This window comes from Equus przewalskii, chromosome 16, assembly GCF_037783145.1.
Source record: "Equus przewalskii isolate Varuska chromosome 16, EquPr2, whole genome shotgun sequence".
In the NCBI taxonomy this organism is placed as follows: domain Eukaryota; kingdom Metazoa; phylum Chordata; class Mammalia; order Perissodactyla; family Equidae; genus Equus; species Equus przewalskii.
In genome coordinates, this window is record NC_091846.1 from 11377300 (window position 1) to 11403016 (window position 25717).

At 39.3% G+C, this 25717-nt stretch overlaps 2 protein-coding genes across 12 annotated transcripts in view; one reads left to right on the plus strand and one right to left on the minus strand.

The window, feature by feature from the left end:
- The window catches only part of FRY (FRY microtubule binding protein), a 403013-nt gene extending 379999 nt beyond the window's left edge, over positions 1-23014 (plus strand). For 5 of the 8 annotated variants that reach the window (XM_070577933.1, XM_070577934.1, XM_008510842.2 and 2 more), the window contains 7 exons: positions 3714-3863; positions 5018-5116; positions 6956-7039; positions 13269-13286; positions 15102-15212; positions 18495-18697; positions 19336-23014. In XM_070577933.1, the coding sequence (XP_070434034.1) occupies positions 3714-3863; positions 5018-5116; positions 6956-7039; positions 13269-13286; positions 15102-15212; positions 18495-18697; positions 19336-19594 (924 nt within the window). In that variant the 3' untranslated portion in view covers positions 19595-23014. The remainder of the gene's footprint in view (positions 1-3713; positions 3864-5017; positions 5117-6955; positions 7040-13268; positions 13287-15101; positions 15213-18494; positions 18698-19335) is intronic. The other 3 variants (XM_070577936.1, XM_070577930.1, XM_008510860.2) reach the window with 1 other exon arrangement.
- ZAR1L (zygote arrest 1 like) overlaps positions 1-25717 on the minus strand; it is a 104195-nt gene that overhangs the window by 67546 nt on the left and 10932 nt on the right. The window contains exons 4-5 of one of the 4 annotated variants that reach the window (XM_070577946.1): positions 17493-17602; positions 6834-8477 (exon numbers count right to left, since the gene is read on the minus strand). The exons of 2 other annotated variants lie outside the window; for them this stretch is intronic. In XM_070577946.1, coding sequence (XP_070434047.1) covers positions 17510-17602 — 93 coding nt within the window. In that variant the 3' untranslated portion in view covers positions 6834-8477; positions 17493-17509. Of the gene's footprint in view, positions 1-6833; positions 8478-17492; positions 17603-25717 lie in introns of those variants that run through there. One more of the 4 variants, XM_070577945.1, reaches the window with a different exon arrangement.

The following is a 25717-nucleotide window of genomic DNA, read 5'->3' on the forward strand; positions in this document are numbered from 1 at the left end:
CAGGCACCTGTGGCATCTTGCATACACAGCTCTATGTAGCGTCACTTGTTACCCCCAAAACACTTAGAACATCTACTGAACTAAAGAGATAGAGGGAGCTCAACTTCTGATCGGTGGTTGAAAGTTTATTTCTATGCCTGTCTGTCTGTTGGTTGTACAGATTCCTGGCAGTTCCTCTATGTGTCTTGCTCTGAACTTTTACTCTCCAAATTTCATCAATTGATCGGCAGGGGTGGGAGGCAGCAAAAGAAGAGAGAACCATGCCTTGTTATGAAGAAACTCTGAAGGTCTTCAAACATCATTGGAGTTAACAGCTCTGTGTGCTGTTTGAAGCAGAAATTGACTGGGAAAATAGCAATGCTGGGATTAATACTCAGCTATGAAGACGAGGTTATAGGGGGATTTACTGACATGGAAACGTGGTTACCATGTAGTTTAAGAGAAAATCAGTTGGGAAAAAACCAGTATGTAGAATACTGCTCCTTTGTTTATTTTTTTAATGCCTAGAAAATAGTGAAGATTATACACTAGCATTTCATTGTAGTTTTCTCCAGGTGATGAGATTATGGGTGTCTTTTATTTTTTTCTTTTTACTTTCTTTCAAGTTCCTATTTTCCTATAATGAAAATGCTTTTCCTTCAGTATTTTTCTAAACTTTACTTTTAATAACTCACAAATCAGCCACTGAAAATACAAGGAAAAAATACAAAGGAACTATGTTGTTCCAACTTTGAAAAGACTCAAATGTTGGAGGAATGAATAGACAGACAAGTTAGAACTCTGTTAAACTTTTGAGAGGTTGAGTTCTCAACAGAGTGTTTCATGAGAGGGACAATAACTTGCTTGGACTGAGGGATGGGGACCTGTAATCACCTTCAAGAAGGGCCATGGCAGAAGGGAAAGGCAGGAAAATCAGGAATTATATAAAAATTGCAAAATGAAAACCTGGGATCATCTGCCTTAAATAATTTCAAATTCAGAAAGCTATACTTTAGTTAATATAGAAGTAAACTCTGTTTTTGAGCCTGGAAGCCCTTCTTATGACCCGTTTTTGGAGAATTATATACCAATAGTAGTAATAGCTACAGTTTCTCACTTTGAGTATAATTTGTGCTGCTCTCTCAAGTTTTTCAATTTACTTTTAGTGAATGAAACATTTTGGAAAGTTGAATGGACAAACTTAAGGTTGTGTCTGGGACTAACTGGGGGCTGGAGAGGCTGTTAGGCTTAAGACAGAAAACAACTGTTTGCTGAAAGATAAGAATTCCAGAAATACACTACCATGTGAGGTAAATTTAATTATTAAGGATTCAGAAGCAATAGTTTATTATTTATATATATAAACTATATAATAGTTTATTATTTATATTGTTCTGAAGTCTATTTTAAAGTAATGATTAATAATACATATTTAAGTTTGGCTGTTGTCACAATTTTTGCTTCTTATAGTTGCTAGACTATTCATGCTCAATTTTATGGTTCTGAGCAATACTTCTCCCTTTGCTAGAATCTCCTCTTGTCCCTCGACCATACCCCCAATTACGTGCAAATCCCTGACTGGATGTCACTTCAGTGAATGAAGCCTCCTTTACTTCCTTCTCCCTTCCTCGGTTCCCTGGGATCCCGAAACATGGTAGTTGGCATCTGTTATGCTTTTCACATTCTATTAGAATTGCTAGTCCAGGTGTTGATCTCCCCTGGAGAGGGCAGGTAATGGTGTCTCACTTGGATTCCCCAGCAGCTGGCACAGTTGCTAACATACAATAGGTGCTCAGTACATGTATGAAGAATGGATGGAAATCTTTCTTTTTCCAATGGAAATCTTAAATGTACAGCTCTGACTTATTGCCAGTGGACCAATTAGGTTGTAACATGAGCTGGGCCCTGGAGAGCACATTTGGATTTGGAATTTTTCATCAGCAATGGTATTAAATCAATCCCTTTGGAGCTTATTTGCAATAATAATATTAATATGTACCTATTTCAGTTTTTAATATTACATTTAGCCATAAGAACTTTCTAAACTACCATCAAATGCTATATGATTGAGAGAAATACTAGTAGCAAAATAGGTATTGATAAAATATGCTGGAAATGAAATACATTTCAGACATGCAGTCTATTAATCTCTTGTCATGTCTGTTTACTATTTTCCAACATTTTCCTGTGAGTCTGAATACCACGTTTCCCTGTATTTGGTTGCATTTTGGAGTGAGCAGAGAGGAGGTAATTGCAAAAATAATTTGGTTTTAAAAACAAGGAAATGGTTTCTGTTGGTCCCCTGTAGACATCTTTCCAAGTGTTTCAGTCATTATATTTCCTCCTTGCTGCCCCTGTGTTGGAATATCGTCATTGTATCACACAGTGCCACCAAATTATATGGCACGTTTATATGGAAGTCAAGTGAGCACAAAACTGAATTTATATCTCCTAAATATCACCTGCTTTTATATGTGGCTCTAAAGTTCCCTGACAGATCTGGCTTCTCAGGATAATAAAAAGTCAACCTAGATCTGACCTTATCCTTAGGTAAGATGGGAAGAACCCCAAACTATTTGGAGGACCTGAATCCTAATCCCAGCTCTGCCACTCAACTAGCTGAGTCATGGTGGACATGGCCTTTCCTATTCCTTTCAGCTCTAACATTCTGTCGGGTTTTGGGGTTTTGGTTTTTGGGTTTTTTTGGTATTTCACTTAGCTGCACATAAAACTAACAACACCGTAAAGATACATCAATCAGCAAAAGCCTGCTGTTGTTTTGGGGACATGCTAACTTCCTCGTAACAGGCAGAGAGGATTTCTCGCAGAGTAGGCTCTACAACTCAAAGGGTATACCATCTCTTTCGGGAAAGCCACTACCTAGGACTGGAATTATTTTTCGGTTAAATATTTTGTACTTTTTCTTCTTTGTGTGTTGGAAGTTTAGGGCTAAAAATGTTCCTATTTTGGTACTGACACAGGCACAGGGAATCAGATTCTTCCTAAGTGTCTTTTTTTCCCTCAGGCAGTACAGGAGGAATAGTAACTTTTAGGAAGCATTACAGACTTACGGAAGGAATGTAAACTTTGGAGTCGGGCTCACCCTTACTCTATCACTTACTAGCTGCATGACCTTAAGTGAGTTATTTAACCTCTCTTAACCTCAGTCTCTTCACCTGGTTGTAAGAGTTAATGACTTGATGTATGCAAAGCTGTAAGACAGAGTTAAAGACACCTGCTCAGACATGCTCTCAGAGGGAGATGTTATTAGGGCCCATGTAGCATCTACGCTCATCCTTCAAAGGCTCAAATGGCACTATTTCAGTGCCTTGTCTCTGGAGTTCTGATCTTGGGAAATAGAACGGAGTTATATCTTGTGACCATTTTGTCTCGCCTGCATTGAAGTAATCTCAGTAACTTCTCATGGATCTGAAAAACAAGCTAAGAGGACTCAAGCTGCTGACTGGCACTGGCCATCAGCAAAAAGAAAAGCAACATTTATTTGAAAGATTATATGAGCATCCACACATTGGGAAATGACATTTTAGGAAGAAACTTTGTCCACACTGGGGGATTATTTAGTTGACTTAACACAAACATTCACTCTGCTCCCTATTCCCCCCTACACCGAACACCCATGTTCATTTGATATTTTTATAAAGATTTTAAAAATAGTTGTTCTAGCACATAAGTTAAAACTTGGCCTTTACAAATGTAATTATTTTGCCTTGCAGAATATTCAGAAAAGGTTCTGCTTCCTAACCTGTGATGCAGCCAGTTACCTTGGAGATAACCTCCGGGGAATCGGATCCAAGTTTGTCAGCTCTTCCCAGATGCTCACCTCCTGCTCTGAATGCCCAACACTTTTCGTGGATGCCGAGACCGTGAGTATCCCAGTCCTGCCGTGCTGGCGAGTGCCCTGCCCAGCTTCTGCTGTGGAACTTCAGGGAAGCTTCTTTGTGTTGTGGTTTGTTTTAAAGACAGTTTCAGTGTTTGCAAGCAGCGCTGTGTTGTGATATGACTCCTAAAGGCCTGAGTCTGCACTGTAATGACAGTACATTGCCAGCCCAGGCCAAGCAAAGTCATTTCAGAGAATCAGGAGAAAAATCCACCTCTGTGCTCCCTCCGTGTCCTTGGCACCTCTCTTCAATGACTCTGACTTTGACAGCTGTGAATATGGTGAGCTAACCACCCAGAGCTGACCTGGCCAGTCCCCGCCATGCCAGGTTGGCCAGCCAGATGGGTCTCCAGGGGCAACATGTCATCACTTTCCCCACTCCCAAGTCTCAAATAGAGACTGATTGCCCTCTGGATAGATTCATCCAGCCCAAACTGCAAATGATGACTTTAAAGGATGACTAAAACAGTCTCTGGCTGACCGCTGAGTCCTGACTTTATGAATATAACTCTAACCCTGCAAGACTCAGGAGAGCTCTTTGAGGGCAGAGGTGTGTGTTGCCTTTCTTTACATCCCCCATGCATATCACAGATAGGCATCTCATCTCATACCAAGGTTCAGAACCAATGAGGATGTGCTTTGATTTTAAAGGCTTCTGAAGAGCCAGTCTTTCTAAGAACTTGATTGATAGTTGAATGACTTGCAGCAATGAATACAGTACAAGAAATCATTCTATCTTAAGTGATTTAAAGTACAGATTAAATACAAAGTCAGTTTGAAAATCTATTTGGAGATCTGTCTCCACACTGCTTGGAGTCTTACTAGATGAAGATACTAGAGTTTATGCATAAAATGGATATATCTTTATGTGGGCTCCTATGGGCTACTTAAGATTTGTCTGTCTATACTGATATGGGAAAACATGAATGTTTTTATAGGATATTTGGATTAGCAAACTAGTATTCGATGGCAATTGCAGCTGAGAGTGGAGCAAAATTACAAATTTCACAGCTTATTTAAATGGATGCCATTGCTCTCTACTTTACACTAGTTCTAAATATACTTCTCTATTTGTGTAGCCATGCCTTTGTCTTGGTATCTCTCTAGTTGTTTTAATACAAATTATTTTCCTATCTTTAGCTCCTTTCTTGTGGACTTCTGGACAAGCTCAAGTTCAGTGTTTTGGAACTGCAAGAATATTTGGATACCTACAACAACAGAAAAGAGGCCACTCTCTCAGTAAGCTTTCGTGTTTCTGTGCATATATGTTCAGTTAAAACTGAATGAACCCAAACACTGTGAGCTCCTGGGACATGTTGTGAATAACCTAAGAGGGACTCTTTTGCAAGTAGAAGACAGACTTCATCTATTCTTCAAGAGATTTTAATTCCAATTTAATTGTCAACTGTATGGACTATATAAAAATGACATCTACAAAGAGAAATTTTTCAGCTTTCATTTTTAGCCTCATAATTTCCCTACTAAGAAACTGAGAAAAGTGTGTATCTGCTTGATATGTCACTTTATCAATGTTCTAACTTTTCTTTTCTTGGAGACTTAAAGTTATTAATTACTTCCTTCCAGTGTCAGCCTCACCCCAAACTAGTTGAGATGGATTTCACCTCTCTCCTCTTAACCACTCTTGGTAGCTGTTTCTCCCTGTCCCCACAGCTTCTCTTGGCCTCAGTTCCTGCTCTTTACTTTTTTCTTTCTTCAAAGTTCTAGACTGTAAAATATTCGAGACAGAAGTGATCCAGACACCATCCACGCAAACCCCTTGATATCTAACAAATACGTGTGCAGTATCTTTGGAGCACTTCCTATAATGTGCCAGGCACTAGAGAAAGAGGATTTTGAAGTCAGACAGACTTGGGTTCAAATCGCAGCTCAGTTACTTAAGGGTTAGTGACCTTGAATAAATTATTTACCTTCTCTCATCTCAGACTCATCTATAAGACATTAATAATAGTAATTTGCAAAATTGTTTGAAGGATATAACGATTATAATAGGCATAGCAGCTTTCATTTCCTGAGTCCTTTCTATGTGTCCAACAAGCTGATAAGAGTTAAATCTCTTAAATTAAATCATTTAATGCTCAGAACTACCCTGGGAGTTGCTATTATTATCCCCATTAGCAAGAAGGTAAAGAATGGTATTGAAACCCAGGTCTGTGGGATTCAAAGGTCCATGCTCTCAAACAACACAATGTTGCCTTTAAAATAGAAATAACATACGTAAACTGCCCAGCACAGTGCCTGATACATAGAAGACATTCATTGTGAAGTTACTGGTGTTTTGTTTACTGCTATTGATCTTCTCATGACCTGTCCTAGGACAAGAGTCCTAACATTCTACTTTAACAATTCTCTTTGTCTTCTATTTCTGTCGCTCTTTCCCTATCACTGTTTTCCAGGTTCTCAGTCGTGAGCTAATAAAAGTAATCCTTTCATTTTCGTTGGCAAACGAACCAGTCTTTCAATGTCAGGTGTGAATTTTAGTTCTTCAGTGCTTATTGTTTTCTGCCCAAAGGTTCCTTTTCACATCTGTATTAGTTACTATCCCAGATCCTTAAGACTGGCAGAATCTCTAAAGCTGAGCTATTTTTATAATAGCCTTTCTTACAGTGAAGTAGACCTGCCCCATAGAAGCCACCTCTACCTAACAGAGAGGTAGGTGTGCCATGAGTCAGCTTGCATTGTCCAGAGTCACCCAGTCCACAAGGAAGTGCTGGTCCTATCTCCTAACCTCAGTCATATGAAAGCTTTCTAAGCATATATGAATTTGTTTTAATTTACACATAAATTAGGGATAGTCAGGTGAAACCATTCTTTGGGATGATATATCACAATGTTGAAATTATATTTTCCAGTAACCATCATTGAACCCATATAAACAGATATTTTAATTTCAAATTGTTAATCTTTAACCAAAAAAATGATTTTCAAAAAGTCATTATAGCAAAATTTTATTTTATTGTGTTGAGAAACTTAATTGATTTTCCCTAAGAAGTGATGATAAAAATGTTCTCAGGACATCACTGAATTTACACCTACGTCTGTATCTCTTTCTGACAACAGTGGCTTGCAAATTGTAAGGCAACATTTGCAGGAGGATCAAGAGATGGAGTAATTACCTGTCAACCGGGGGACTCAGAAGAAAAGGTAATAAAAGCCTGTTAGAATTTATCTTTTCTGTGCTCTGACATTGTGTGTTGGTTTTGATCCATCCAAGAAGCATGGAACTTAAGAAAGGAAGAGGCAGAATGAGTCATCCCATACATTCACATGACACCAATAGAGTAAGATGGAATGACGTTCAAGCCAAGCATGACTGTGTGTTGATGGGATTTGGGGGGGTTTTCTTCTTTTTGGAAAAGTAGAGGTATAAAAATAACCTTTCTGCTGGACACTAACTATACTAATCATTTCCTAATAAATCTGTTCTTCATTCAGAATATAAAACCAAAATTCATTAATTCTTCACTGAACCACTTAGTTCCTTCAATGAAGAAAGTCTTTATTGATCTTTCAGCAATTGCTCTAAAACAGATTATTTTTTTCCTCATTTACAATTGCTTTAAGTACACACCTCAGACCAGCTGGCTTGTAAATGTATGCCACATTGTACAGGAAATCAGGCAGAAGAGTTGCACAGATTAAAATCATTCATTCTGCAGTTACGTACTGAGTGCCTCCTGTGTGCCCATATGGTGGACACAACAGTGAACCACAGACGGGCCTCTGCCCTCGGGGAGCATCTGATCTTGTCAGGGAGACAGACATTGATCAAAAAACCATACAGGTATAAACTGCTCTAAGTGCCAGGAAGGAAAGGAAAGAAGAGTAAGCTATGAAAGAAGATAGCAAGAGAACCTGATCATATGCGGAGGCTGGTTCTGGGAAAGGCTTCTCCGTGGAAGTGTCATCTGAGCGAAGATGTCAAACATGAGGTCGAGTTAGCTGAGTGAAGAGGAGTGGGTAGAGAGCCTGTGTAAAGGCCCCGAGGCAGGAGGGAACCTAGACCTTTGCAAGAACTGAAGAGAGCTCAAGAGAGAGGCGTAAAGTGACATAGAGAAAAATTTGAGAAGAGTCTAGACAAGCTAGCAGAAGCCAGACCCTGCCAAACTTGAGTGTTTATCTTAGCAGCAATGGCACGCAATGGAAAAGTGTTAACAGGTGGGTATGATTAGATGATGGTTCTCCCACTCTACTATGGAAACAGGCAAGAGTGGATTAGGGAAGACAGGAGGCTGCTGCCTGATCTAGGTGCAGAAGGTATTACCTTGGAATTACATCATCACTACTGGAAAAGCATTTCAGATTGTGCACTCTTCAGAGGATGCGAAGTCATCTTCAAGGTGGGCCTTGAGGAGAAATGATGGTGTCACTCCACTTAAATACTGATCTTATGTCCAGAGTTGGTGGAGATAATATTTTGCTGATTAGAGCTACCATTTGGCTTCTGTCCCAAAGCAAAACTCAACAAATGTTTGACCTCAGAACACTGCTTATCCTCAAGTGATTCTCTCCAACTCTTTTTTTTAAAATCAGGTTCTCTGTCTTCTGGAATAGTTTGATGTTGCCAGTTATTCTGGGCATCCTTTGCATGGGGACAAGAGAACAGAGGATAGGAAGTGAACTTATAACTTGAAGAATCTATGTCTGGATGTAAATTGCAAAGTTAACATGCCAATAATTATTACACATGTATTCTATTTCAGAGAAGTATGTACTTTATGAAAGGATTAGAACTTACCTTACTAAACCTAGCAAAGTTAATTCTTGAGTAGTTAGAGATATCAGTCTGCCAGAGATGAGGACGGGGCACCAACAAGTATGTGAAGTCTTCCCACCCCCAAGCCCTACCCAGTCTGCTCTGGTCTTTGCCAGTAGCTGATTTCTCCTCATTCTTAACACGTGACGTAAGTGAGAAATTGCTGTGGAATTGTTTGTGGAAGAGAATATAACTCTTTGCTGGGTGTTGAATATTTATTTTTTCTTCTGTTTTCAACATGAAGTTGTATGACATCAAATTAGTGAAGAAAGGTTACACACTGGTGGCTTGTAAGCTGTAACCAATTCACAGACATGTTTTATTAAGCTTGTATAGTATTTTTTTAATTGACCCAACATTTAAAAATTAAAATTGTTCACACATACACTCAAAACAGGATGTCTGATGTCTCTGAAAAAGAGCTAGCAACTCTGGGCCTGCCTTCCTAAGTGGCAACTATGACCTAGAGCTGAATGTCGGCCGCCCCTAAGGGCTGCTCTCTATCGTCCTCACTGCACACTGAGTTCCTAAGACTGAAGGCAAGAGCAAGGTGCCAATCATTACGATGCTTGGACTGTTGTTTTTCTTTTTTCCTTTTTTTTTTTTTGATTGGCAACAGATGTTAGCTCAGGTGCCAATCTTCCTTTTTTTTTTTTTCCTTCCTTCTTCTCCCCAAAAGCCCCCCAGTACATACTTGTATGTTCTAGTTGTGAGTTCCTCTGGTTGTGCTGTGTGGGACACCACCTCAGCATGGTCTGAGGAGCGATGCCATGTCCGAGCCCAGGATCCGAACTGGCAAAACCCCAGGCCACTAAAGCAGAGCACACAAACTTAACTACTTGGCCACGGGGCCAGCCCCTGTTGCTTCTCTTATAATAGAAAAATGTGTCTCTGTACCTAAGCCCCAAAATAAGGAAGTGAAAGCTAGATAGAGAGGGCTGTATGTTTCAAGAAAAACGGGAGTGTTATTCTTTGCCTATGTGAGAAATGTCTCTCTGTATTTAAGATCCAAGCACCTATCTACTGAACTTGCTCACTGAGCAGTGTGTTGGAGGAGCAGTCTCAATGCATGTACAAAACAATAAAACAAATGGTGTTTCTAAGAAAAGTGCTTCGAATACTTGGGAAGTATTTTTGAGGGAAGGCTTTTTTTAAAAGACAGGCATGATTAGTAAGTGATTTAGGCTTCTTGGTGATTACAGTACCAATTCTCCTAGAATAAGGCATGGCATACACTCAATAGAACATAAAACAAGGATTATGAGTTGTGTGTGTCTGACTCATTTGGAGACACTGCTTTTCCAGTGTTTTCTCAGTCCCCGCCTATCAAGAGAGAGAAATCTCTTCACGACTCAGAATCAGCACTTCTAATTGAGGGTTTTGGTTTCCACTGACCTCTCCATCTCCTGTGGAATTCGTTCTGGAGTGGCCACTACAAGGTAGTTTAAGTTAACGGAAAATCAGGTCTCGGAAAATGTCCCCAGTTCTGCAGAGCTGGCCCTGGGAAAGCTGGAGATGATTTTATACCTAAAATCATCTCATTTGTTCTAAGTGATTTTAGTTGACACACTCATAATTCTACAAATCTTTATGAGCACTACTTGAACATTTGACTCATTGGACTCAAGTCCAATAATTTACATTTAGCCCTACTACATTTTATCTTATTCATCATTCCAACTATTAGGGTCTTTTTGGACACTAACCCTCTCAGTTACATATTTCCTAACCCTGCATAATCCATGAATGAGAAACCTGAAACCTCTATTCTTATACAAATTGAACAAGTTAAATGTTGAGCAAGACAAGACAGATCTCCAGTTAAATTACAATCCATTCAACATCATCCTTCAGATATAGTCAATCAGTCTTCCATAAGAAATCCTCTTTTCTATATTGACTAAAGAAATGTCTCCTGAAGTTAAAGTTTCCTTGAAAATAGACAACACCTCAGGCTGTGTAAGCTGTATCATAGGCTTAAAGGTATTTATCTTTCAAAGCTTTGAAAGATATTCATGACCAAGGTCCAAAAAAACAAATCAACAAACGTAATACAATAGTTATCAATGCGCCAGACCCAAGGGATATTAGCAACAGGTGAGTACATCTTGTTCATACCTGCTTAGGAGATTACATGCATCTATGTATCATTGAGTAGGGAAGCTTCACATGAGGCTACATTATCTAATTCTATCCCATTTAGCTTAAACCAGTGACTTTCAGAGATTAAACATGATAAAAACAATAGCTAATATAGTATACTGTGGCTCATCTTGTGTTGAAAATTTCTCAGATTTATACCTACTGGCTATGTCATAAGCAAAGAACTCATTTCAGAGCAGAATACAGAGAAAAAAGAATGGCTATGCTACTGTTAATGAACAAGAATTAGATTATTCTGGGCTTTTAAGCTACCCTGTCTATGATCGGTTCTTAACATCTTAGTTTCTTGATCCTTTTTTCTCATTTGGAGAAAACATACCTCTAAATCCAATTTATAAATCAACCCATACTAGGAGTGCAGGAACAGGGCTTGAGGAAAATTCTTGTGACCCAATAAAACAGTGACATTCCCATAACATTTTCAAAAGAACTTTAAGTCACCCAAACATAGATGAGTCTATAAAGATGTCCAAAGGGATTATTTTTAAAGGCTGGATATAGAAAAAACATTAGCATAGTAGGGGAAAAAGTTTTAACATTTTCCATAAAATGGCCCCCTAGAAAGGCATTTTTCACTGTGTTTTTGGAGCTCTAAGTACAAACGAGGTCCCAGCCTGTGGTCCTGGAAAAGATTCTGAGATAATAAATATCAAGGCAGCTTGGATTAACCTACCGAAAAAGGAGAGTTTAAGAAGGACACCGAGAACTGGTGTGTGTCAAGTTGGCCATCTCCCAAGAAACACAATTTTATGCCCTGAGAGCTGAGTGGGAGGAATTCATTGACAATGAAATTCCTTAGCACCAAGCTGGAGTCAAAAAGTCTCATTTGCCTTTATTGAACAGAGAAGATTTTGCTTTAACTGATTTGATGACCTCCTTGGATTACAACCTTGTTTTGGAAAACAGTAGAAAGATAGCAGTTTTCTTCACACAAGACCATGTAATTTACTTAGCACTTGCTTCATTCCATGCTTCTGAAAAGTAAATTCCATGGTAGAAGCAGTTACATGCTAAAGTGCATACTAAATATTTCAATCACATTTCACATTTTCTAAAAAGTCTTCATGGTGGAAATTCTGTATAGAGAGACTTAAGACTGGCCCTGTGCTCCTTTCTGGTGTGACACTGCATTTCAGTACATAAGGTTTGGTTATAAAAACTTCTAGGCATAAAGTTTTCTTGAAAATAGTGCATATCTTGGGTTGTGTAATCTATATCACAGGCTTAAAGGTATTTATCTTTCAAAGCTTTGAAAGATATTCATGGCCAGCCCCAAAAAAACCACTCAATAAACATAATACAGTAATCATCAATGTGCCAAACCCACATGATATTAGTAAAAAGTGAGGCAAGAAGAGACCCTTGGAGGACAGGGGCAGGGTTAGGGGTGGGGGCTGGTAGTGGTGATGCTTTATATTTGAAGACATTAAGAAATAATGTGATAGTTTTATTTTTTTATGCACTGTACCTTATGTACCTTAAGTACACTACATTAAACTGATGATAACCCAGAGATTTTTTGGAAAGGGCTTTAATAGAAGGGTTGTTTGTTGTCAAGGACTAGAAAATGAGTTAGATACGTCCTTAAATATTTTGAAAATCAATAACCAGATACACTGACCCATAATTAGGAATGGCCAAATTGATTTCTGTTTCAATATTCTGTCAGGTTGTGGTTCTCTCTCTCCACATAGCCACACTTTCCTTACACCAATTGTATGGTTATGAAATGGTGACACCAAAAAATGGTAGCCATGGTTGAACATGGCCCAGTTACAAATTTATATTATTCAAGACTAACCATCACTTTTAGATTACTTCTAAAAATTGGCTGAGAAAAAAAAATTACTTGTCATATCTCACAATTGTTTGGAAGTATACAGAAACTATTTAGCCCTTTGAAATGACAATATCTAGCAGCTCTATAAAATATTCTCAATGTGGAAGGCAATCTAACTCTAAAATAAACGCCACTTATGATTGTTAATTCTGTTCTGTTAACTGGATAGTAATAGTTTAGTAGAAATGAAGCCTAACATATTAAAGACTCTGCCATAACTAACATTTAGCAATAATGTAATTACTCAGTTGGTCTCCTCACAGTTTTACTATGTTCGCATATTATTCACATTTAAACACTAAAATCTTCAAGCAATAAAAGTTTTGACTTCTGGTCTCCAAGACTGACAAAAACCTAAAGCAACTAATCAGAGAATCTAAAAGATTATAAATTGTATTTTTCAATGTTTCCCATTAGAGCTTGTTTTTAACTGGACTGCTGTGCATGTTGAATGGGTACAACACTTGCAACCATTTATCAAGTTTGGGCAAGCAATGCTAATACTGCTGATGGTTCTGCTCTTGGAAGAGGGCCGTGCTTTCTGTTGCATGCATTACACTGACCCTGTACTTTCTTTCCTTTCCTTTGTTTCCTGTGCCATGCTTGCTGTGTAGCAAATGGAATCTCTTGCAGTAAGTTAACTTTCTTTCATACTCTTTGTCCATTTAGGCATGGACCCATAACAAATCTTATTTTTACTGTTACTATTATATCTCTTAGCATGTTTTCCCTTTTTGTTTCGTTGTATTTTTTTTTTTTTTTTTTTTTTGGTAGACTGAGACATGCAGTTTATTAGTAGCATCTGGGCTGCTTTTGTCCCACAGTAGAAACCTATGTTGCTATGAACTCTCATACTTTTGGTAGAATATTTTGAGTAATAACTACCATTATCTGACAGTGAGGAAAGTCAGAGTTTTCATAGCTAGGTTTCAACCTAAATTGTGAAGGTAACATTATGTTTTTAAACAATACTTTATCCTTGAGTCTCTGGCAGTTATCTTTTATACCAGATTTTTAAAAGTTTCCATAAGGAAAAGTTTAAATGATCATAAAATAAAATGTTTTAGTAAAACAGCCGAAGATCTGATTTGGGTTAACTAGTGAGTGTAGCTATTTCTTTAAACTTAGGCTGGTTACCAGCATTGAGAGAGCAAATAAATCTAACTGGGCCTTTCCCTAAGGGCCAGGGAAAGGATGAGAGGAGAAGGAAGACTTCATTCAGCATAGTCTTAGCATCACCTTTCATAACTTTTTTAAAAATTAGGATCAAAAATCTGTTAATAATACTATTAATAGAATATTCTTCCTGAAACCTAAGTTTAAATTCTGCTCATTTCTCTCTTGAATCTGATTTGGGGGAACAATTTTAAGTCACCTCAGAAGCTCTCAATTCTGAGTTGAGATCTTTGTAGTCCATTAGTAAAAGAAAGGCCCCGTTTATCCTTACTTAATCACATTTGAAAACTGAACAGTGAAGTGTTTAGTTTAAGCCACATATTTAACCCACTGGTGACTGCTGAGCCATGAAATTCTATCTAGTGAAGACTGTTCCTTTCCTTTCACAGACTCCCTTCCACTACCTAAGAGCTAACCCATTCTTGGAATACCACGGGCAAAGTTTAGAGGCCATTATAAGCAGACACAGCTCAGAGAGTAGTGTGACCATTGGTGATGGAATTTGTCATGGTTTATTTTTCCCTCATAGTATACATAAGCCATATAATGAAAATATTTTAAATTCCAGAGGTATCTAGAGGGCTCAAGGGCCATTTTGTATGACTACTTTTTAATGTTCTTCCCACAGAAAGTTTTGAATGTTTTCATAATTTCTTTTTTTCGTAAGCACTTTTGGCCCCTTTTCCTCTAATTCAGCAAATATTTACTGAACACTGAGTAGAAGCGTCGTCGGCAAAAGTGATACAGCACCTTGGAGGATCATGTGGCTGCTCTGTTTACACAGACTTTAGGATGAGTGTCTGCACCTCAGGGCAGCCAGAATTGTCACGTGGAGTAATCTCCCAGGTGTCTGCCTAATTTATAAATTTAACATCCAGAATGACTTCCTGTCTTGCCTTTCAAATATACTTTTAATATAAAGAAATTGTTTTTAAAAACAATTTATAGCATATAAAAATTAAGACAACCACAGTTCTAATTTGTAGATATTTAACTGGAAAATGGAAATTTGGCAGTTTACTAAGTCCATTCATAGCTACTACTCCTCTCTAATTAGTCATTCTTCCAGGAGTGATTTTATTCTATATTATACTGTGAATTTCTCACTTATCTTTAGTGACTGGATTTTGTTGCTCTGCTTTATTTGGAATGATAACAGCTAGTTGTGTTTCCTTGATTTTAAAAAATGTGCTTGTCTCCATCAAGATTTCACTTGTTATACAAGAATAATCCTTAATAACTATTTCTTCCCGTGCAAATTCTCTCTTTAGCAATTGGAACTGTGTCAGAGATTATATAAGCTCCACTTCCAGCTGCTGCTGCTTTTTCAGTCCTACTGTAAGCTCATCGGCCAGGTGCACGAAGTCAGCTCCATGCCAGAGGTGAGCCCACACACCTCCCCATCCCCAAGTCCTGCCACAAAAGTCACTCCTTTCCTCCCCGCCCCCACCAGTTTATAACTGTTCAAGTGATTCTGTTCCCACATCATTATTTTGCTCAAGCACAAGTCTTAAATAATAGCATCTTGTATTTATTTCTGTGCTCACTGGCAATGCCAAGACTAGAATGACGCAAGTGATGTGCTTAGGCACACGATTTAAGGATGACCCTGAGAGTGAGTGCCTCCCTAAATGCTATGCCCAGGGGCCTAACTCGCTCCACCCTGATCCTGGCTCTATGTCTGGGCATCCTTATTTGAAAACGTTCCTTGTGTTATAGTTTTCCTTCTTTATCTTTTCAAACTTGCCCTTACACTGAGGTAAGAAATCTCTATATGATTTGATTTTCTTCAGCGTCCCTACCCTGCTTTACCATCAGATGCATTAATATTTTTAAATGTAAAAGATAAAATACCTTAAACATACTACTTCTGAGTGAGCCAAAATTTTTCTATCAGTGAAAAAATTTTACTGAAATGTAGTAAATGAAATAATGTTGCTGTGCCCTGGATATTACGGAAGCATGAAGGATGAATGCCTCGTTCATCTGGAGGCCAGGCGGTTGAAATAGGAAAGTTTTCTAGAGGAAATCACACCTGAGCTGATTCTTGAAGGATGAGCTGGAATTAGAGACATGAAGTCAGGGCTAAGGAGCAGAGTTTCCAATAAGAAGAAACAGCATGGGCATAAACATGGTGGTAAGAAAGAGAAGGAAACTACAAGTACCAGCAATTTAGTATTGCTAGGATATAAAATGCAAACCAAAAGGGAGCAACGCAATCAGGCAGAAGAGGTAGTAAGGGGGACATCTTGGAAGATGCTGCTCCTGGGATTATGTGAGTTAGATTTTTATGGCAGGGATGTGGAGGGTGGATTTGATTACAACTAGACTGGAGACAGAGAAACCAGTTATGAGGCTGCTGAAACAGCTCAGATGAGAGATGCGCGTTTGACCTAGGACAGAAGTGCCAGGTACGGAGAAGAGGGAGTAAATGTGAGAGATACTTAGGACAAAAGGTCAGTGAAACCCATTGGGTGGGCAAGTGAAGGAGAGGGAGTCTCGAGGACAATGCTCAGGTTCCATCTTAGATGAAGTTGGTGACCAGCGATGCCACAGCTGAGACAGGGCTGTAAGAGGAGGACTGAGGCAACTGCACATCCAAACGGTCAAGCCTTCTGCCTACTAGTCAATGACTGAGTCTTGCCTACTAGACCATGCCCAGCTGTAACGACATCTTGCAGGAGGTTAAATGTGAGGATCTGAGGTCAGGGGAGAGGGTCTGGACTGAAGGCGCAGATGTGGTGGTCATTGAACAGCCAGGAGTCCATAAACGATCCCACTGCAAGCAGTAGGGTGAGGATGGAGCCCTGAAACCTGACGTCTGATGAGGGGCAGAGGAGGAGGAGACAGCGAATGACAACCACGTTACCATATTTATCCCTCAGTTTGGAAAAAAGGAAAACAACTGTATAATTTTTAAGTATACTTTCAAATGCCAATTTCAAGGAAGGCATGAGTCAGACATCTTCGTTTATGAAGAGCTCTTCACAAACCAGTTTTCCTCTATAGAATTACAAATTATCAGATAAAAAAGAAGACAGTTGGGGGTCGGCCTGGTGGTGCAGTGGTGAAGCTCGCATGTTCCGCTTCAGCAGCCCGGGATTTGCCGGTTCCAATCCCGGGTATGAACATGGCACCACTTGGCAAGCCATGCTGTGGCAGGCGTCCCACATATAAAGTAGAGGAAAACGGGCACGGATGTTAGCTTAGGGTCAGTCTTCCTCAGTGAAAAGTGGAGGATTGGCAGCAGATGTAAGGAAGACAGTTGATCCTGTTATTTGCAATGCTGTCAAGATAAACTTTACTCTTCTTACTCTTCTGACAAGTATTAACAGGGGTCCATCTTTGCTCAAAAAATGGAAGACATGCAAATGCAACTCATACATCATTTTCCATATTAAAAAAGCAATTCAAGTTTCACTTTAGAGTAAGTTATGTTACATACCGTGTGTGTATTATATACGTACGTGTATGTGTATATTATATATATATAATTTAAAACAGTGAATTTCTCCTTAATATTTTAAATCTAGGTAAGTTTTAAATACTATACACACAAGATTTAAAACTTACCTAGATTTAAAATAATTAAAGAGAAATTCACTTTCAAACTTAAAAATTATATACAAAAGATACTCTAATATCTTATTTAAAAGGATTACCTCAGTACGTTTTAAATCTAGTTCTGGAGTAGGTGGTTGTATTCAACCGGCATCCGTGTGAAGACAACTAGTCCTGGAGGGCTTTGGTTCTGTAGCACAGCTTGAGCAAGCTGGGAATGACGAAGAAAGGTGAAGACGTTGGGTAAACCAACTTTCCAAAGGAAACGGGCATTGTTGACTTGCATCACAAAAACCCTTTAAATTCAAGTCAGTTTTTTAAAACTGCTCTTGAAATCAAGTTGCAAAACAGTTGTCTCTCATAGTACATTTTGGGTGCACTAAGAGGTGACATAGGTTCTATCTTCTGATTTATTTTTTAACCACCTGGATCGTTTGGTTCCAATCATTTTGAAGGAAAATATCTTTTACCTCTGTAATATGAATACTAACATTACTTTGAGATTTTTCCTCCTCTTCCTTAAAAGTATGTCTTTAATCTTTTCCTATGGCATTGAAATAGTAAGAAAGCTTATTTTTCAAACAGGGTCCGTGTTCATGATTGTATTTGTTGAGTACTTACATGCCAAACTGTACTAAGCATTTTATACACATTGTCTCATTTTATCTTCAAAATAACCCTGCGAAGTGAGTAATATCTTCAGTCCCACAAATAAGAAAACAGATACATTAAAGTCTATTTGCTTGACAATGGCAACACAGTACACTGCAGAATTGGCATTTGAACCCAGATCTACCCAACTTCCAAGTCTGTTCTCTTGTGCGTTTTACGTCTGCATCCGCCCTTCTACCTAAATAGAAAACACTGTAAAGGAGGTCTTAAGTTTTTAGATAAGGAGAGCATCCCAGCTGTTGATAGTTATTCAATGCATACAACCCCACAGCCCCCTACACATACCATGTAGTACTGTTTCCATTTGTCCTGTTTTACCAAGATAGTAAGTTTGTGCTTAACCAGACCCATATAATCAAGTTTTTTTCCTTTTGGATGTAAAATCCAGTCTGCAACTAAATACAGTAAAAAAAAAAAATTTTTTTAAACAGCTGCTAAATATGTCCAGGGAACTGAGTGACTTAAAGAAAAACCTGAAGGAGGCCACCGCAGCCATTGCAGCTGACCCTCTCTATATAGAGGGTGCGTGGTCGGAACCAACCTTCACGTCCACCGAAGCAGCCATCCAGTCCATGCTGGAGTGCTTGAAGAACAATGAACTTGGCAAGGCTTTACGGCAAATCAGGGAATGCAGGTAACTCTATTTCTTTCAGAGATGGGTAAAGGAAATGCACGCCTAATTGTTACTTTGTTGTGGCTGCGGACTAAATCACTACAATGGCAACATCTAGATATTTTATGCACGGCCTCCTCAGATTTTTACTGTTACCGGGCCAGAAGCATCAGATTTCAGAATTTATAGTCTAAAGTATTGATGTTGGTTCTGGTCATGTGTCATCCCTAAAAATGTTGAAACACTTCAGAGTATACCCCAACACAATTTGAAAACTATTATTTGAATGTATCCTTTTTGGTTTTTTCCTCACTACATTTTGATAGTATATTCACAATCATTGGAACCAGAATGCTATAGCAAATAAGATAAATGTGTTAAAATTATCAGATTCCACTGTGATATTTTTATACTTTATTTTTACAAAACCAATAATATTCAGTATTCTAAAAGTTATTATGGTGATGTTTGGACAATTCTGAATATACTAAAAGCCACGGAATTGTGTACTTTAGGTGGATAAACTCTATGTGAGTTATATCTCAATAAAGCTGGGTTTAAAAAAAAAAAGTAATTGTTAGTATAAGACTAAGACTCATAATCTCTCAACATTGTGACCAATAGTGCCTCTAATCTATGCTATTCTTTTTTGACTGCAGAAGTCTGTGGCCTAATGACATCTTTGGAAGCAGTTCTGATGATGAGGTCCAGACACTACTGAATATTTATTTCCGTCATCAAACTCTGGGACAAACGGGTACTTATGCATTGGTGGGGTCAAACCAGAGCCTGACCGAAATCTGCACCAAGTTGATGGAGCTGAACATGGAGATTCGGGACATGATTCGCAGGGCCCAGAGTTACCGAGTCCTCACTGCTTTTCTTCCAGACTCCAGTGTCTCTGGCACTAGTCTCTGACAGGAGCCTCCCATCCCCCATGGGTTCCCAACTGGGGGTGCTGCCATGCTGGGGTGACATCATTCAGTGTCTTCTCAGCCTTCGGAAGGCTTGGTCAGACTGTTCTCTCTCTCGTTACCTGTAGGACTTTTTCTCAAGAGGATGGCAGAACTTCCCAATGTGTAGCAATACTATAAGAACCAAGGTAGCATAGAACATTCTGGGACAGACTCCATCCGTCATGCTGTGTGGCACTAACGTGTTACCATTTTACTGAGCACCTGCAACTCACTACTGAAGAAGTGACTTCATTGCATACCAAAGCTGACTACACTGAACAATACCTTTCTTTCTAGAAACAATTTTAGATTGGCAAAAGTGCAATGTTTTCTTCACTAAAAAAATATTTTATATTCTAAAACTTGTACATTCTTTCCCTTTATTTTTCCTTTTTTGTTCTTTTCTTTTTTCTTTTTTTGGTGGGCTGAGGAAGGGGCAGGCAGAATGAAGCTGGCCACTGAAAACTGTAAGATGGTCAAAAGCTGACAGCCTGTATATGTGAAAAGGGAATTGTAAATGGACGATTTAATGTACACTGTAATTTGAATACAATTAACTGTATCTAAAAGGAGCTGCTATGAAGTACCTTTCTTATGTTGCTAGGCTACTGTTTCTGAAAGCCCCGGATCTCTCTGCAGGGGTCTGTGATTAGGGCCCTAGCACCAAAAATGGTCCAGATAGACCTTTTTTTAAGGCTCTTGGCTGCTTTTTACTAGAAGGTTGCTTTTATGAGCATATTTATACTACAGAAGGATGAGTGTTAATTTTAACCAATTTTGCCATTTTGTAGAAAAAAGGTAAAGACATTCGCATTATAAATTCCAAGTCTTCCTCACCTGTCACGCATGCGTATTTTAATATCCATTTGGATAGCCAGAAGTAGGATCATAAAGGTAAAATGAGTTGTCACTTTGTTTCTTAAGAAATGTCATATTTTATTTGTAATATATATGTACAAGGCCATTCTTAAGTTTTTACCTTAAACTTAATGCTGTCAAGTGTTAGATGTGTGCATGTAAACCTGTTGCACATCAGAAACATATTCAAAGTTTAGCTATGTAACTTATTCACTCTGTAAATACATTTAAAGTTTTTGTGATGTAATCTTGGTTGATATTCTGTTCAGAACTGTTCCTTTAGACTAAAAAAAAAAAGACAAAATACATATTGACCATGGATTTTCTTTCTGGATAATGAAGATTTTTGCCTTTGACACACATTTACAGTTTTGCATGTGGGTTGCCACAGTGACAACCCCAAGGGGCACCATTCATATGTTCCATGAACAGCACCCATTGGGGTCGTGCAGCACACTGACCCTGTGAAGCAGCAGGTATCTATAACCTCATTGGAAGTGGACACCAAACAAAGACTGTGACCTTCAATCAGCTCTCTGTAATCAATCAATCAGAGAAATCAGAGAAGAACGAGAGCTCTGACTAACCACAGCCTATCAGTCGGTTGTCATCCTTAAAATTTCAAAATAGACCATACTGAGCAGGAAGAAGTAGTAGGAGTTTTAATTCTGTCATGAACTCCCATCTAGTCTCCACCCCACTCAAAAAACAGGGACACAGAAACATGTAATCTAATTTCTGTTGTCTTCCTGCTCCTATTGACTTGACTAACAAATATAACTTGCTTTCCTAACATACAACAACTAAGTCATAAGTAGTAATTTTCTAGAAGTAGCCTGCAACAGGGAGTCTAACCCAGTTTTGGTTTCTTTTATGTTACCATGGATACAACTATTAACTGATTTTAATAACTTCCTGGATATTGCTGAAATAGAGGAAGTAGTGGGGTGTCTTCTCTTTTTTCTTAATTTTATTAAATAAAAAGATTTGTTAATGTGAAAGATTTCTTCTACTTTCCCTCTATTTCTTCACCTCCTCTCCCTTGAGTGGAGGTGGGAGAAACTGTGTAGGAGAAAGGCCCTTTAAAGCTGCAGCCCTACTCCAGCTGAGCCCAGCAATAGCTTCAGATCCACAGTCAAATCTCCTTGGGTATCACGTTGTGCCTCTGTTACTGAAGCATTAATTTTCACTTCCCCAGGGACACAGAGGAATGGAGAGGAGAGGAGTCGAAATATCCTCCCAAAGGAGAGGGTAGATACCTAACAATGCTTCCATGATAAGAGAAATGCCTCCTCGTTTCTCAGTGCTTTCTAGCACCAAAACATGATATGCTTTTTACTCACTGGCATAATAAAGCAATTCAGAGAGGTGCACTATAACTTAGACATAACTTGATGAAAATCATAGTCTCCAAATAGAGAGTTTTAGAAAAAGCCCCACACATTTCACAGGCATGTGAATGTCTTATTTCTACCAGTAGGTGAGAATGTTAAGAAAACGTGTTAGTGCAGCTGGCAAATAAAGATACTTGTAACCGTCAACATCACGCACGTGCACAAACATGCACAGAGTCAGGTCTAAAGGCTCTTCTGGTTCCAAATCCCAACAAACACTGATCTTTTCAGTGAAATGTAGAATTATAGAAATAAGGGTACGTCCGGGCTGCTTACACCTGCTTCCAAATATCTGCCTGAAGAACATAAATGTCGGTGTCCACAGGTGAATTTTTTGTATGTTAATTATAACTCAATGAAGCTGGGTTTTTTTTTATAAGTTTTTGATACACTTAGAATTAATATTTGAATACCCATCATGAACTGAGTTCTTTCCTTCACTCAACAAATAGTTATTGCTTTCCAACTCTGGCCTAGGCACTGTTTCGGAGGTACTGCAGTTATCAAAACAGATGACATCCCTGTTCTCAAGAAGCTTATGTTTAATGTGGGAAGATGTACTTGTCTATGCCAGGTGGTGTTGACTGCTATGCAGAACGACAAAACCAAGAGAGAGAGTAACTGGGGTGTGGTGCTATTTCAGAAAAGGGGTCAGAGAAGCCTTTGTAATAAGATGACATCTGAGCAGAGATCTGAATGAAGTGAGGCTACAACATGGATATGTGGGGGAAAGAGCATTCCAGCAATGACAAAAACAAATGCAAAGATCCTGAAGCAGGAGCATGATCCCCTTGTTAAAGGAATAGCAAGGAAGCCAGTGACCGGAGTGAAAGGAGTGAAGAGGAGAGTGGTCAGAAAGGACGGGAGAAAGCATTATGGAGGCCAGGAAGGACTTGGTCCTTTACTGAGTGAAGTGGAAAGCCACTGGATGGGGGCAGAGCAGCTATATGCTTTGACCTGTTTTAAAAGGATCATTCTGTTTGGCATGCTGAAAAAGTTCTGGATATAGACAGTGATGATGGTTGCATAACATTGTGAATGTACTTAATGCATTGAATTGTGCACTTGAAAATGGTAAATTTCATGTTATATATATTTTACCACAATAAAAGTAAATTTTTTAAAAAGGATCACTCTGGCTGCTACATGCAGAATGGATTATAGAAGGGCAGAAGCAGGAAGACCAGTCAGAAGCTATTCCAACAGTGCAGCCAACGGATGACGACGGCTTGGGCCAGGGCAGTAGCAACAGAGGTGATCAGAAGTGGGCCTGATCTAGAAATAAATATTTCAGAAGTAGAGCTGACAGAACTTGATGATGACATGTGGAATGTGAGAGACCTCAAAGTTTGGCCCAAACAACTGCAAGAATGGAGTAGTCATTTATAGAGATGAGGAAGTGCACATTTGGGAGGTGGAAATCAAGATTTAATTTTCAGAGGTAACTTTGAGATGCCTAATTAGACATCCAAGACAAGATGGTGAGCAAATGGGTGGATATGTGAGTCTGTTGTTGAGAAGTCTGGACTAGAGAGACAGATAGTATTTAAAGCCCGAGTTAAAATTGGGATACTCACCTGTCTCTCCTGTAAGAATCAGGGTGTAGTGCAATGAGTTTGAAACCTTAGTTGCACATTAAATCATGTAAGGAACTTAAAACACCAGTACCCAGGTTCCACCCTCCAGAGATTGATTTCATTGGTTGGCAGTGTGCTCCAACTTCAGGGCTGTTTGAAGTTCCCTCAGGTGATTCTAATCGGCTGCCAAGATTGAAACACTTCCCTCAGGTAAATGCAGAGCAGGGTCCACCAAATCAGTATTTGAATAACCATCCTACTTTGAAAGGCACTGAATTAGGAGAAACTCATTCTACAGCAAAGTGCTTTCTTAGACTAAGCACACTCCCAATCATTTTTCCATGTAGGCTGTTTGTGTAGCAATTCAACCCCAAATCTGTCATTGACTTGTTATTTGTTTTGTATTTGAGGTCACAGGAAGTAAGTAGCTAGAATTCACTGCAGTCCACTTACAGACCAGTTTCCTGGCAGATGCTTCCTTCTCTGTCACCATCTCCTCTAGCCCAGACCCTGCTTTTAGCAGCAAACTCTTGCTCTAACACTGTATACTAACTTCAGGTTCCAAGAACTTTAGCCACTTGCCACCAACTTCCAGGAGTTCCTGAGCCATGAGGTTGAGAAAACAACTCCTTGCTCCCCTCCCCTCCACTATTTCCAACCCTTCTCTCATTTTTATTTCGAGAAACCCAGAGATTCAGAAGTTCATGCCACGCAGCTGTACGAGCCATCCTCCTTCCTCAAGCCCATCCCCGTCACCACAGAAGTGGCTGTAAACCTTGGCTGCACAATAGAAGCATCCCATCTGGGAAGATTTTAAAATATTCTGAGGCTCAGGCCCCACCCAGATCCCTTAAATCAAACCCTGAGAGTAGGGTCCTGCCATGGTAATTTAGAAAGTTCCTCCTATGTTTCTAAGTTGCAGCTGTGGTTGAGAACTGCTGATCTAAAGCTGTCCTGCTCACACCCTCTATTCATTGAAAAGACTATAGCTCATTGCTCACTGTCTTCTTCTTCACCCCAACTTCAGATACCATTTTCCAAGACTACAACATCCTTATGGATAACCCACACAAAATCTTTTTCCTCTCAGTTCTAACATTCTTACCTCCAGAGGGTCTTCACTCCCCTCCACTCCACCTGGGCCATCCAATTTCATGGCTATACATAACCATATCCATAGCAATAAGTGGACCAGCTCCAAAATCTCATCTTCAAGCATCCCACTCAGGGATCCTTCTGGTTCCTCTTATTCCAGCACCCGACCCCTTCTAACAATTCTTCCCCCATCATGAATAACAATCTGTAGACCTTGCTACTTTTTCCACTACCCGTCACCTAACTTCACTCCTCTTCTGAACAACTTTAAATTCCTTGGATTCTAATCACTCCCTTGCTGACATTCACAAATATCTTACCCCTGTCTTACTCAATTAGTTAAACCTAAGATTGACCCTTTCCATGCCTGCACCAGAACTGCTTAAGTGTGACATTACTAGAACACAGCTGCAGCCAAGCATATCTCAAACAGCACCAAATCTCAGAATGAGGTCTCAGTGCTCTCAGCAATCCTATGATACAATCAAGCATCCCTGATAATTTCGAATTCCCAATACCTGAGACAATTATTTCATACCTTGCTCTCCCTCCTCAGCTTTCCAACCCTTTCCCTTCCTACCCAGCTCAGCTGATGACTGCTTCACTGAACAAAACAAATCCGATGGTCTTATCCTCACCCCTCAATCTATAAACCTCTTTAGCCCCACATTTTAGGTGTTCCATCCTTTAACAATAAAGGGACTATCACTGCTCCCATTCAGGCCTAATCACACCACTTGTGTTCTGTACCCCATCTCCTCTCACTTTTCAAGGGCTTTGCTCCTGTGGGCTTGTCCTCTCCCTGCTGTACCATCAACTTCTCTCTAGTGAATTATTCCCATTCATATACAAACTTACTCACTACCTCCCTTTTCCCCAAATGCCCTTCCAGCTATCACCAATTTCTCTGCTTTTTAACAGCAAGACTTCTAGAAAGTATTATCTCTATTCGCTGTCTTGACTTTATTAACTCTGGCTTCCATCCCCACCATTCCACTGAAACTTCTCAAGATCACCAGTCACCTTCATGTTACCAAATCCCAGGGACATGTCTATCTTCATCTTTCTCACTCACCACAGGATTTGACTCAGTTGATCACTCCCTTCTTCTCAAAACAGTGTTTTATTTTCACTTTCATGACACCATCCTCATCCTATCCC